Here is a 12,788-nt window from a genome sequence, read left to right as displayed (position 1 = left end):
ATTAGTGGTCTTTGGATTTAGCTGTGATTAGATACTTTGTAACTTTAATCTGAGCAGTCTCAGAGTGAAGTGGGCAAAAGCCATATTGAAAAGGATCGAGGAGAGAGTTGTAATTGAGCAAACAAATGGGTAAAAACAAGTCTTTCTAGAAGCTTTGATAAAAAAGGGAGCAGTGATATAGGACAATAGTTGGAATGAGAAGACTGGTCAAGAGATGGCTTTTTTTATGATGGGTACAACAGTAGCATGTTTAAGGGGAGCAGGGACACCACCAGAAAAAGAGAGCAGTTGAAGATGTGTATTAAGGATGGCACAGAACAAGGGGAGAGAGATCTGATAAGATGAGATGGTACAGGATCAAGCGGACAAGCGGTGGGGCGAGAGGAAAGGAGAAGCACAACCACCTCCTGTTCAGTAGCCGAGGAGAGGTCTAAGGGGAACGGAAGGTACGGTCCAAGTACAGGAGAGAGAGAGAGAGAGAGAGAGAGAGAGAGAGAGAGAGAGAGAGAGAGAGAGAGAGACAGAGAGAGAGAGACAGAGAGAGAGAGAGAGAGAGAGAGAGAGACAGAGAGAGAGAGAGAGACAGAGAGAGAGAGAGAGAGAGAGAGAGAGAGAGACACACAGAGAGAGAGAGACACAGAGAGAGAGAGAGACGGAGACGCAAAGAAGGGAGAATTCTTTCCTTAAAGGACCACTATAGGAACCCAGACCACTTCAGCTCAATGAAGTGGTCTGGGGGCCAGGTCCATCTAGGATTAACCCTGCAGCTGTAAACATAGCCGTTTCAGAGAAGACTGGCGCAAAGAGAAAGGTAAGTGTTTAACCCCTTCAGCCCAGCGGGAGTGGGACCTAAAGACCCTATAGTGCCAGGAAAACGAGTTTGTTTTCCTGTCACTATAGTGGTCCTTTAACCATTTTATCTTGTCAATAAAAAGCAAAGCTTTCGGCTGAAAAATTATTTTGATGGGTGGCCGCAGCAGGGCGAAGGAGAGAGCTGAAGGTATCAAAGACGCCTGGGACTGCAGGAGCATGAACTAATGAGAGAGAAAAAATATGATTGTTTAGCAAGGGCAAGGGCTGCACTGTATGAAAGCAAGATTAATTTGTAATGGAGAAGGTCTGACAAGATGCAAGACTTCCTCCAACATCGTTCGGCTGAACAGGAGCATCTCTCATATAAGGGTGGCGATTTAGTGTGACACTGTTGGCGGCATGCACTCCTTGAGGTGCAAGTTTGAGTCTGGGGCTGCGGCGTCCAGGGCAGAGGTGAGGGTAGCGTTATACAAGGAGATAGCAAGTAAGGGACAGGAGAAGGTAAGGATGGTTGAGAGTTCAGAATTGACATCATCTGAGAGTTGCTAGAGGTCAAGAAAAGCCAGGTTGGGGGCAGAGCCTGACCGCAATACGGAGTGGACGTGGGTTCCATGAGCTCCGGTCCGGCGGGCGGGAAAAAACGAATTACGCCGGCCTCGAGGCCCGAAGAAGCACCAGGGTGCACTACCCACGTCGGGGGTGCACCACAGAGGCGGGGCATACCACTCCGACGCCCGTAGGGACCAGGGGCACTGAAAACCGGGTGCGGCCTACCTGAGCTGCTACCTGGGCATAGCGCCCGTTCACCCCGACCTCGGAGCTCCCAAGCGACGCAACAAGCACCCTACCCCCTCCCCCCCCCCCTTTGGACCGGTGGGGGTTATCCCGGTCCCCTACTGGCTACTCTGAGCCCACTGACGGGCTTACTGACCATGCAGCATGCAGGGGTATTACCACGGCGAGACGCAGCCAAGATGGCGGCCCAGCAAAGGCCCAACCAAAACAGAACAAGCTCCCGACCGCCAACGCAGGCACTGGAGGCATTTGACAGGCTGTGTACAAGCTTCTGGACGACACTGTGCAAGCGGGGAATGACTCACAATCAAGCGGTGAGAGCAGTGGCTAAGTTGATCCGCCCTGCTGCCCGGCGCAGCCACTATGATCCCCGGCCTCAGCCCCCCAGAGCAGTTCACCAGCTACACAGAGGCAAGCGACAGACAAGGCTGGAAAAGGCGCCAAGAGGCTCGGGCATAACCACCCGCTCCCACGCTCCCAAACAAGCCCCACACATGGCGGACACAACATGTGCCGACAACGCAAGCGACTCCTCGCACGATATCCTCGAGCGAATACAAAGCCACTTCGATGCATTTTGGGGGAAGCTGGAGGGTAAGCTGCTTCACCACTGCCTCCCACTCCTACAAAAAGCACATCATGCACCTACTCCAATGAAGCGAAACGACATCCGCACAGCCGCCCAGCACCCACACCCATCCGAGCAAGGCGCCAGTACAAACCTGCTGTTTTATCCCGCCGCCGACACACTGCACAACGACCCCACGCTCCCAAATCGTACCGCACAGACTAGCCACCCGCCGCAGTGTGGCTCACCGACACAGAGATGGCCCGATGGACCCAGATCCGTTACAAGGCTATACTACTCAATCGCAGACAAGGCACAAGCGAGGGGAAGACATGGGAGCTGGAAATACACAGATATGGACACGACCCCAAGTCTCACCCACAAGTTCCCGAGCCTAGGAGTGGGCTAAAGCTGACCGCTGTCCTCTTGATCCAGGACTTGACACACACGGTTTGAATCTGGGCCCCAGTACATAATCATTATTCCCTGCTTAGAGTTTAACTATTGCTGTTTAGTATATCTTTCCTCAATGTGACTTCTGAATGGACTTCCAACAGAGGTGCCCCTTCACATGTTCAAGCACCTTAGGCAAAAAAAAGAAAAAAAAAAAGCCTGTTTGGCACGCTCTAGTACAGACAGGGACTTTGCTTGGATAAAACGAGGCATAGGGTAACTGTTTTGTTCCACTACCTTCCCTGATAGAGGGGACCCCAGGGGGTATCGCTATAGCAAGTAGGGTCCCAGGCATGCCCTTGTTACAGGTCCTTGCATTGTGCCCTAGACTAAGGCACAGTGCAAATTTAAACGTAGCCTATATTGCACTATAGATTATTGCCTACATACTCATTACCGTCAAGTCACGGGTATTACGGGGCAAGGTATTGAGCAATATGTACTAGCTCAACCACTCATCTACCAGCGTAATCTGCATTAGCATGTCACATAATCTCACAGTGATCCTGCATGTGTATAACTATACCTAAGCCTGTTCATATAGAATAGATAATCTTTGTTAACCTCATAGGTCTTATAACTGTATAGCCCCACAAATACACTATTGTCACAACGAGAATAGAAAAGTTAGAATCTAACATCATAATCTGTTTACTCTACGTGTTTGCAATGTTAATCTTATTAAATTTTATACCACCTTAAAAAAGTGCACTGTATTTCTCACGCCATCTCATTCTATGTTAATGAACGGTTGGCTGTAACTATTGTGGCGCAGCAAGCCAGACTGTGATTTCATGCACAAACAAAAATAAAGAATTAAAAAAGAAAAAAGAAAAGCCAGTGCGCACCGCACACCTCAACTGATGAACATACAAAATCAATTAAATGTATGTTCCCTTTTTACTTATTTTTTAAATAACCAAATATTTTGGCAGAAGAGAGAACAAAGTTTAGCATAGAAAAATGATGAAGATCATAAGAAAGGAGTGGTCAAAAACATAAATTTTACTTACCGTAAATTTCTTTTTCCTGAAGATTAGAGGCAGTGCTTATACCACAGGGATTTCTAATCTGGAGGGAAAAAACAGGCAGGCAAATCTCCAAACATTTAAACCCTCCCCTAATTACCTCCTTTCCAATAAGTAGCAGCTCCTCCTGAACATACCCAGAAAATACATAAGCCAAATAGCTGCAAAATTACTGAGTTTATTAGAAAAAGGGGCGGGAATTGTAGCACTGCCTCTAATCTTCAGGAAAAAGAAATTTACGGTAAGTAAAATTTATGTTTTTCCCTTCAGATTAGAGGCAGTGCTTATACCACAGGGATATAATAAAGCAGATCCTGAGGGCGGGTTTCATTTCACTACTGCTTGAAGCACCTTGCGCCCAAAAGCTGCATCCTCCGAGGCCAGTATGTCCAACTTGTAGTGTCTTGAGAACGTATGGAGAGAGGACCAAGTAGCAGCTGAACAAATCTGAGAAGGAGAAGCAGCTGCTCGCAGAGCCCAGGACGTAGAAACAGCTCTAGTAGAATGGGCCTTTATAGGGCCTGCAATTTCCGTGCCACTCTTGGAATAAGCCAACAGAATACAATCCTTCAGCCATCTAGCCAGAGAACTCTTCGAAACCTTCATACCTTTTCTTGTGCCCTTGAACAAGACAAAAAGACTTATCCTTCCGGAAGGATTCCGTAGCTTTTAGATATTGCAAAAGACATCTCTTTACGTCTAGGCAGTGAAATTTACTTTCCAAGGCATTAGACGGATTCTGACAAAAAGTCGGCAAAACAACTTCTTGGTTGACATTCGAAACAGAAAAGCTTGAAAATTCTGCATGACACTGACCAATCTGTTTGTTTCAAATGATGCCGGCTCAGGGCATCTGCCACCACATTGAATTTTCCTAAAATGTGAACTGCTGAGATCGACATAAGGTGAACTTCTGACCACAGCATGATCTTTGAACAAAGACTTTCTAATTTTGTTGATCTTGTACCTCCCTGTTTGTTCAAATATGCCACTGTCGTTCGATTGTCTGAACGAATTTGAATATGTTGATCTTTGATGAGAAACTGAAATGCCAAGAGCGCCATCCATACGGCCTTTAATTCCCTGAAGTTTGAGGAATTTCTCATATCCTTCTCTTGCCAACACCCATGCTTCTTTATGTCTCCCAAATGGGCCCCCCAGCCCAGTGCAGAGGTGTCTGTTGTTATTATAGTGAAGGACTTCATCCGGAATGAAAGACCTGCGTGCAGGAATCGAGAAGAGGTCCACCAATGCAGACTTCTCAAAGTTAGATTGTTGAACCTCATAAGCCCCTCTAGGCCGAGTTCCTGTCGATTCCAGACTTGCAGAATGTTTCTCTGTAGAGGTCTCATTCTGGCTTTTGCCCAACCGACTGCCGGGATTGAGGCTGTAAACAGACCCAGTAAGCACATGGCTTCTCTGATCGAAAACACACCTTTTTCTCTGAGGTTCCGGATTAAACACTTGATCTTTAGTTTCTTCTCTTCTGGCAGGAATAACTTCATAGCGATAGAATCCAAAATTAGACCCAAGAACTGAATCCTTTGAACTGGCACTAGTTCCGATTTGTTGAAATTTATTAGCCAGCCATGATTTTCCAGCGTTTTTATAGCTGTCCCCAGGTCTAACTGTAGCTGATCTTGAGACTCTGCAATCAACAGCCAGTCGTCCAAATAAGGAATGACAGCGATGCCCATACCTCTTAGAAAAGCTGAGACGACTACTAGAAGCTTTGTGAATACCCTGGGCGCTGATGACAGGCCGAAAGGCAGTGCTCTGAATTGGTAATGTCTGGTTACCGATTGGAAGCACACAGCAAACCTTAGAAGACTTTTGCTGGATTCTGCTATGGGTACATGAAGATAGGCATCTTTTAAATCCAGGGACGCAAACCAACTTTTTGGATGAATAAGCAGAGTAGCTGATTTTACTGTTTCCATGAGGAATTTCTTTTTGATAATCCGCCTGTTTACGGCTTTTAGGTCTAAAATGGGTCTGAACGAGCCATCTGGTTTTGGCACCAAGAAAAGTCGTGAATAGGTGCCTTGATGTCTTTCCTTTAGAGGAACTTCTTCCACCACTCTTTTTTGTAACAGACTTGATACTTCTCGCATCAGAGAGAGTTCCATATCTAGAGAATGAACCTCGGAACATAGAAACATTTTCTTTGGGGTTTGTGATAATTCTAGAGCGTATCCATCCTTTATCACTGCGAGGACCCAGCGATCTGATGTTGTCTTTTTCCAGTGATCTAGGAAGTGACTCAACCTTCCTCCCACAGGCCTGGCGTCATAATTTTTTATTTCTCTTGTCTGTAAATCTTTCCTTCTTCCTATAATCAAAGGCTCTTTTATGTTGACTCCTGAAATAGGTTCTACGAAAGGAACTTCTAAATGAGGGAAGCGTCTCCGATTTCCGGCTTCGAAACTGCTTCCTATATGACTCTGGTAAAGCTTTCCTTCCTTCCTTCATCTGTTTTAACAACTCATCCAATTTCGAGCCGAACAGTCTTCCTGGTTCAAAAGCTAGTTCACACAGTGAATTTTTAGATGCCGCATCTGCTGACCAATTTCTAAGCCAAAGCGCTCTTCTGGCGACTGTTGAAATACCCATATTCTTGGCCGATAATTTCAGGCTTTCTGCAGAGGCATCTACTAAAAAATCAGCTGCCATCTTGATATTTTTTAATAGTTTTACCGGATCTTCCTTTGCTTCTCCCGTATAGACCTTTTCTAGCTCTTCCAACCAAAGTTTTTGGGCCTTGGCAACGGATGCCCCCGCAATCAAAGCTTTAGCTTGGGCTGCAGAAGAGATAAACAACTTTTTTAAGGAGGAGTCCATGCGTTTTTCCATGACATCCTTCAGCCCGCTTGAGTCTCCAATCGGTAATGTAGTCTTCTTTCCTATTTGAGCAATAGGAACGTCCACTACAGGGACTGTATCCAGCTTACAGTCTTGTTCCGCTTCTATGGAAAAGAGAGTTTTAAAATGTTTAGAAATAAACGGCTTGTGACTCGGGAATTTCCATTCTTTTAAAATCAACTCCTTAATCTGTGGGTGAAAAGGAAACATTTTGGACTTTTTCCCTGTTTCCTCAATTTCAAAAATGCACTGCACTTCTTTAATCAATTTCCCAATGGCTTCTTCTGGGAATGCAAATTCCTCATCTGATGAGTCACTACCGGAATTTTCGCCATAATCAGAACCACTAGTTCCTGAACTAGTATCGGAAACTTCCCAAGATCTCAGTCTTTTCTTAGCATGTTTTACAATCTGTGAATCCTGGGCAACCGAAGCCTGGACTGACTGTAATGCTGCCGACTGCATATCCACAAATGTTTGCTGCATACTCTGTTGCAACCAGCTGAGAAAAGTGGACATTTCTGTTCTTTTTGCTTCCTCTGAAGCTTCTTTTGAACACAATGAGCAAAGTTTCTTTTTACAACCATCTGGCATAGGTTGGCCACACACAGAGCACATTAAATGCTTGGCTTTAGATGTACATTTCCCCTTCTCAGCAACTTTATCCAAATTTTCAGGATTAGACATACTGGGAACAGAAAACAAGAAAGGGAAAATAATCAAAATTTTCTCCTTAAAGATTCAGGCTAAAACCATTTAAAATAAAAACTTAATCAGTCTTACCTTAAATGGCCTGAGAGTGTGTTGGAGGGCAGGTGAGAAACACACTTTGCAACCGTTCTGAGAGCTCCTGGCAAACAGAGGTTGCTGCTGGTAATTGCTCCTTTTAAGTCCTGTAACCAAACCAAAACGCCAAGTTCAAATTTGGCGCCTGAATCAAGGTTCGCATTGCGCATGTGCATAGCGCTCTGCGACTCCCTGGTGGAACGCAACGCAACCTGTGTGTGCGTTCCACCGACAGGACCTCCCAGCCGACGCACGCCTGCGTCCTTCGTCAGACCGGCACCTGGCACGGCAAGAGACGGCATAATAAAAAGGCAGGGACCACGCCGTCCGGCGTGTGAAACGCTACTTACCCGGACATAAAGGAAGCAGAGCCTCAGCCCTTCTCACCTGCTTCCTGGAGAACCTCCTGTCTAACCTCCCCTGCCGAAGGCAGGCAAAGAACTGGGTATGTTCAGGAGGAGCTGCTACTTATTGGAAAGGAGGTAATTAGGGGAGGGTTTAAATGTTTGGAGATTTGCCTGCCTGTTTTTTCCCTCCAGATTAGAAATCCCTGTGGTATAAGCACTGCCTCTAATCTGAAGGGAAAAAGGTAATTTATATATCATTATGCAACATTGTATAAATGACTACTTAGATAAACAAAACAAAAAAAAGCAAAAATACTGCCCACATGTGCAGACAGAATATCCAGAAACAGGATTTGTATTACTAGTCAAAGCCTAGCCATTCACATTCAAACAACCATTAGATGAAAATAAACTGCTACAGTACAATAAACAGTACAGACAATTAAAATCTAGACAATGGCAAGGAAAGAAACAGACAGAATTCTTAGTCTGTGGTTTACTCATTCAAGTCTAGTATATACGTGAATAAGTATACACAGCCATTAGTTCTTCTGGGACTGATAAAGGAGTTCACCAAAGTTGGTTAATAAAATCTAGACTTCAGGACATTTTTGGAAACTAGGAAGAAATTAAGTAACTAGGTAAACACTAGTAAAAGATGTATGTATTATTGTTAATGAATGTCACCCAGGAGTACGCAGTACCCAAAAATCCATATATACATAATACACACATGCACTTAGAGGCCACCATAACATTTCAAGAAATTCCTTACTGGTAATTCACTACTTTCTAATTATAAACAAATATTCCATGAGAAGGGGGGGTGAGGGGGGGGGGGGGGGGGGTCAATCATGTGTTTTAAGTTATATACTGATAAAAAAGCTACATGAATAGGACATACATAAAAGCCTTATGTAGAGGATATCCCCAGCAACATGTATATTGATTTGAAAAGTGGTTGAATTCCATCATGGAGTGTTTTAGTCAAGTCAATCATTCTGTTACTTACAAGGACAGCAGCAGGGAAAACCCAGCAATGTACAGATTGCGCTGAGCTCGGAACAGTTTCATGTGGATGTGCTCGACAGCCACTGGATTATGCTTGAGATCCACTTGCTCACCGACCCCATACTTCTGGATTTCACGCAGAGCATCTAAAACGGAAAGTGGAACAGGACATTCACCAATGCGAAAATAAAGAGTCAAAACAAAAGCATGACAGCTTTCAATAACAGCAAGGCTATATCCATTTTTCTTTGCTCCTGTACCAGGGCTCAAAAAAATTCCACCCGTCCACTGTGGACAGTGCTGAAAGGAAATCCAGTCCTGGTACATAGGCCATGAACCCACCACACTCTGAGGATCTTCGTCGGTATTTAAATGCCGCAACTTAATAACAGTGGCTACAAGGCTTATATCGGCCAGATAAGACAAAGCTCCCTAAAGACTTTAGTACCTCTGAGATTTGGTTGAAGTATATAAAGAAAAGAGAGATCACAGGAAAGTTTCTCTCTCTTCGTTATACAGTAGATGTACAGAAACATTTCAAAATAAATGTGTTAATGTACTGATCCCAAAACCTCACTGTGAATAACATTTAAATCAAAGGTCAAATAAAAGGACAGGCACATTGCATGTGGTTGCCCTGCCTATTCCCAGGTGTCATGTAGTATTAGGATTTGTATAGTGGCAAGTATATTTGAAGTCTGGCTGGTAGCACAGGACTTAAAGGGACACTATAGTCACTATAACAACTACAGCTTATTGTATTAGTTTTGGTGAGTATAATCATTGCCTTCAGGCTTTTTGCTGTAAAAACTGTATTTTCAGAACAAATGCAGTGTTTACATTACAGCCCAGTGGCCACTCTTCATATGGCTGCTAGAAGTGCTTCCTGGGGCAGTGACCCTCTGCATGGAGACATTAAACTTTTCTCATAGAGATGCGTTAATTCAATTAATCTCTATGAGGTGATGCTGATTAGCCAGTGCTGTGTGACTTGTGCTGGCTCTGCCCCTGAACTGCCTCCTTGATTGGCTCAGACCACCACTTCTGATTACCATATATACTCATCTAGAAGTCGGTCTTGTGTATAAGTCGAGTGCAGTTTTTTTGACCAACAATTGTGAAATATGCTATGACTCATGGATAAGTCGAGGGTACGTTATTTGAATGGAATTGTTCGGCTTCTGTTCGGTTACAGAATAGACTGTGTGGCCCCCTTGTTAACCACAAACAAGCATTCCCTGGGTGGCGGCCTTTCGTACATACAAACAAAGGCAGCGGTACATGGTCATCGACGGCATGGATCTCCGAGCCGGCTACACAAGCCCGTGAACCCTGCTGAAACATTGTACCTCTGCCTGTTCAACCTCCCAACCAGCTAGGAGAATGGTGTTCGGGAGTCGACATTGCCCCGCATTCGACTCCCGAACGCTGTACAAAATTCTATCAAAACTAGCACTGGCCCGTGGATAAGTCGACTCTGCATTTTAAAATGAAGTTTAAGACTAAAATACACTAGTATATATGGTATGTGTAAGCAGACTTGAATACAAGTAAGATTTAACTCTATTTAGGAGGGGGAGGGCCAAATGGTGATTTTAAAACTATAGGGTCAGGAATACATGTTTGTGTTAATGACCCTATAGTGTTCCTTTAAAATGTTGAGCACAGCTCTATCACGTGTAAAGTGAAGAGGATTTTCACATTTCAGCCCAGTAGAGCAGAATAGCACACAGCACTCAGAATGATTAAATGGACTGTGCTTAAGAGCATACCTACACAGCTGGTGCTTTTTGGGTTTCAAGTCCTGTAATGATTTAAGGGTTTAAGAGTTCAGAATAATTTAATCTCAGCCAAGCAGAGCTCTCAATAAAACGCAGTGTCCATTCCAACATGGAGATTTTAATCAGTCCTGTGTGAGCCAGAAGAGATTGTTGTATTTTACAGGAGAATGTGTAATACAAGCTTTTGGCCTTGTTCTGCTAATAAGCTGCATTAAAGCGGATCTGTCATGTTTGAGATAAGAGCCTTTTGAATGCAGCGCATAAAAAGTAGCTGTTATTCATATTATACCAGAGGATTATGGGAAAAGAGACATAGAATGCGGTGTCTGTTCCTTGTCAGAAGAATGTTTTAATGTCACGGTACTTTTATTAATCAAAATGCAAAAAATAAAAAATATATAAACATAATAAAACACAATAAATCCAGGAACGCAGAATATGAATAACGAGTGTAATTAATATTTTTATGATCAGGATTAAAAAATAATCTCAAATACAAATATATATATATATTTTTTTTTTTTTTACATACTTACCCAATAGTAAAAGAATGAGGATAACTATCAGGACCACAAAGAACGTATTCCCATATGCCACTACTAACTGTACCAGGCGAGATTTGAAGATCTTTTGCCACCTGTATAGGGAAATAGATAAACGCAGCATTTATTATCTTGCCATCTGAGGATGATTGCTCCTTAGTTCCTCCAAATATTATGTGTACATATCTCATAGGAAGCTTACGTGTGCATATAGGAGGTTATTTAAGGCAAAAAATCCAACACACACAAAAAAAAAAAAAAACGACCCCCAACCACCCAAAAAACAAACAAACAAAAAAAAAACAACCCCTTGAAATTAAAGTGGATAATTTTGGCTAACAATCCCATCCTACCAAAGAAATTCCATTCATCACACATCAGGTTCTACAAATGCCATACAACTAAAACTGAACATTTTGATCAAGACACAGTCATCGCGATCAATCCAAATATCTGTGGATGTGTAGCATGGCAAACCCTTCTGCCAGATCAGCAGCAAGGTTTTTTGAGAAAGGTCACCAAGTGCTACCTTTATATTCTGCGTCTACTGAACAAGCTCCACCGCTTTCAAGAGGCAGTAACAGATTTCATATACTGTAAGACAGAGGGTTATTTTCCACCACTACCTTGGAGATAGCACACAAACGTAGTAAATAATAATATAACCTACATAATTGGTACATAAATATTTTGGAAGAGAAACTAAGTTAGGCGGCACACATTGAAAAGTGTAAGATGAATTCAGCTGTGAATGTTGACAGAGGAGTTAAGAAGTGCTGACCTAGATAATAAACCTTAAAGTGGCTCCATCACTATATTGGTATATTGGCTCCAAGTTCAGGGATCACTTTGTTAACCCCAGCCCCAACCATAATGTTTATATCAGGGCTTGACAAACTTGCTTTAAATCAAGGAGAAAGCTAAAAAAAAAAAAAAATAGGAGCCAGGTTTTTTAAACTTACAAAGTTTTATTTTCAACGACAAAAAAATAAAATTCTTAAAGGGACACTATAGTCACTAGGACCACTACAGCTTACAGGGACACTATAGTCACCAGAACAACTACAGCTTATTGAATTTGTTCTGGTGAGTAGACTCATTCCCTTCAGGCTTTTTGCTGTAAACACGGTCTTTTCAGAGAAAATGCAGTGTTTACATTACAGCCTAGTGATAACTTCACTGGCCACTCCTTAGATAGCTGTTAGAGATCCTTACTGGGTCATGGCTGCCTAAAATGCATCCAAACATTCAGTATCTCCTCCCTCTGCATGCAGACACTGAACTTTCCTCATAGAGATTCATTGATTCAATTCATCTCTATGAGGAGATGCTGATTGGCCAGGGCTGTGTTTGAATCATGCTGGCTCTGCCCCTGATCTGCCTCCTTGTCAGTCTCAGCCAATCCTATGGGGAAGCATTGTGATTGGATCAGGCTACCACTTCTGATGATGTCAGCAGACTGCTTGCAGATCTAAAGCTTCTGGCTTGAATACAGTAAGATTTTGCTATATTTATGGAGGCATGAGGGGCCCAGGGGGGCTAGATGGTGGTTTTAACACTATAGGGTCAGGAATACATGTTTGTGTTCCTGACCCTATAGTGATCCTTTAGTGTAGTGGTTCTGGTGTGTATAGCCGGTCCATGCATGCTTTTCGAAGTAAACACAGCCTTTTCAGAGAAAAGTATACATTGTTGCTTAGTGATGTCGGGGCCGGAGTGAAGTCGGGCCAGAGTGATGTCATATTCCGGGTCCGGAATCAATATGCAGGTCGCAAGGAAGCAGAGCAAGGAGATCACAGCTC

At 43.5% G+C, this 12,788-nt stretch overlaps 1 protein-coding gene across 1 annotated transcript in view; it reads right to left on the bottom strand.

Moving 5' to 3' along the window:
• BCAP31 (B cell receptor associated protein 31) overlaps positions 1–12,788 on the bottom strand; it is an 85,935-nt gene that overhangs the window by 49,426 nt on the left and 23,721 nt on the right. The window contains exons 3-4 of the mRNA XM_063432730.1: positions 10,981–11,081; positions 8,665–8,809 (exon numbers count right to left, since the gene is read on the bottom strand). Of these exons, the coding sequence (XP_063288800.1) occupies positions 8,665–8,809; positions 10,981–11,081 (246 nt within the window). The remainder of the gene's footprint in view (positions 1–8,664; positions 8,810–10,980; positions 11,082–12,788) is intronic.

The sequence above is a fragment of the Pelobates fuscus genome, chromosome 9, assembly GCF_036172605.1.
Source record: "Pelobates fuscus isolate aPelFus1 chromosome 9, aPelFus1.pri, whole genome shotgun sequence".
NCBI classification, from domain to species: Eukaryota; Metazoa; Chordata; class Amphibia; order Anura; family Pelobatidae; genus Pelobates; species Pelobates fuscus.
The sequence above is the reverse complement of the archived record's forward strand: the minus strand, read 5'-3'. Positions and strand labels throughout refer to the sequence as shown.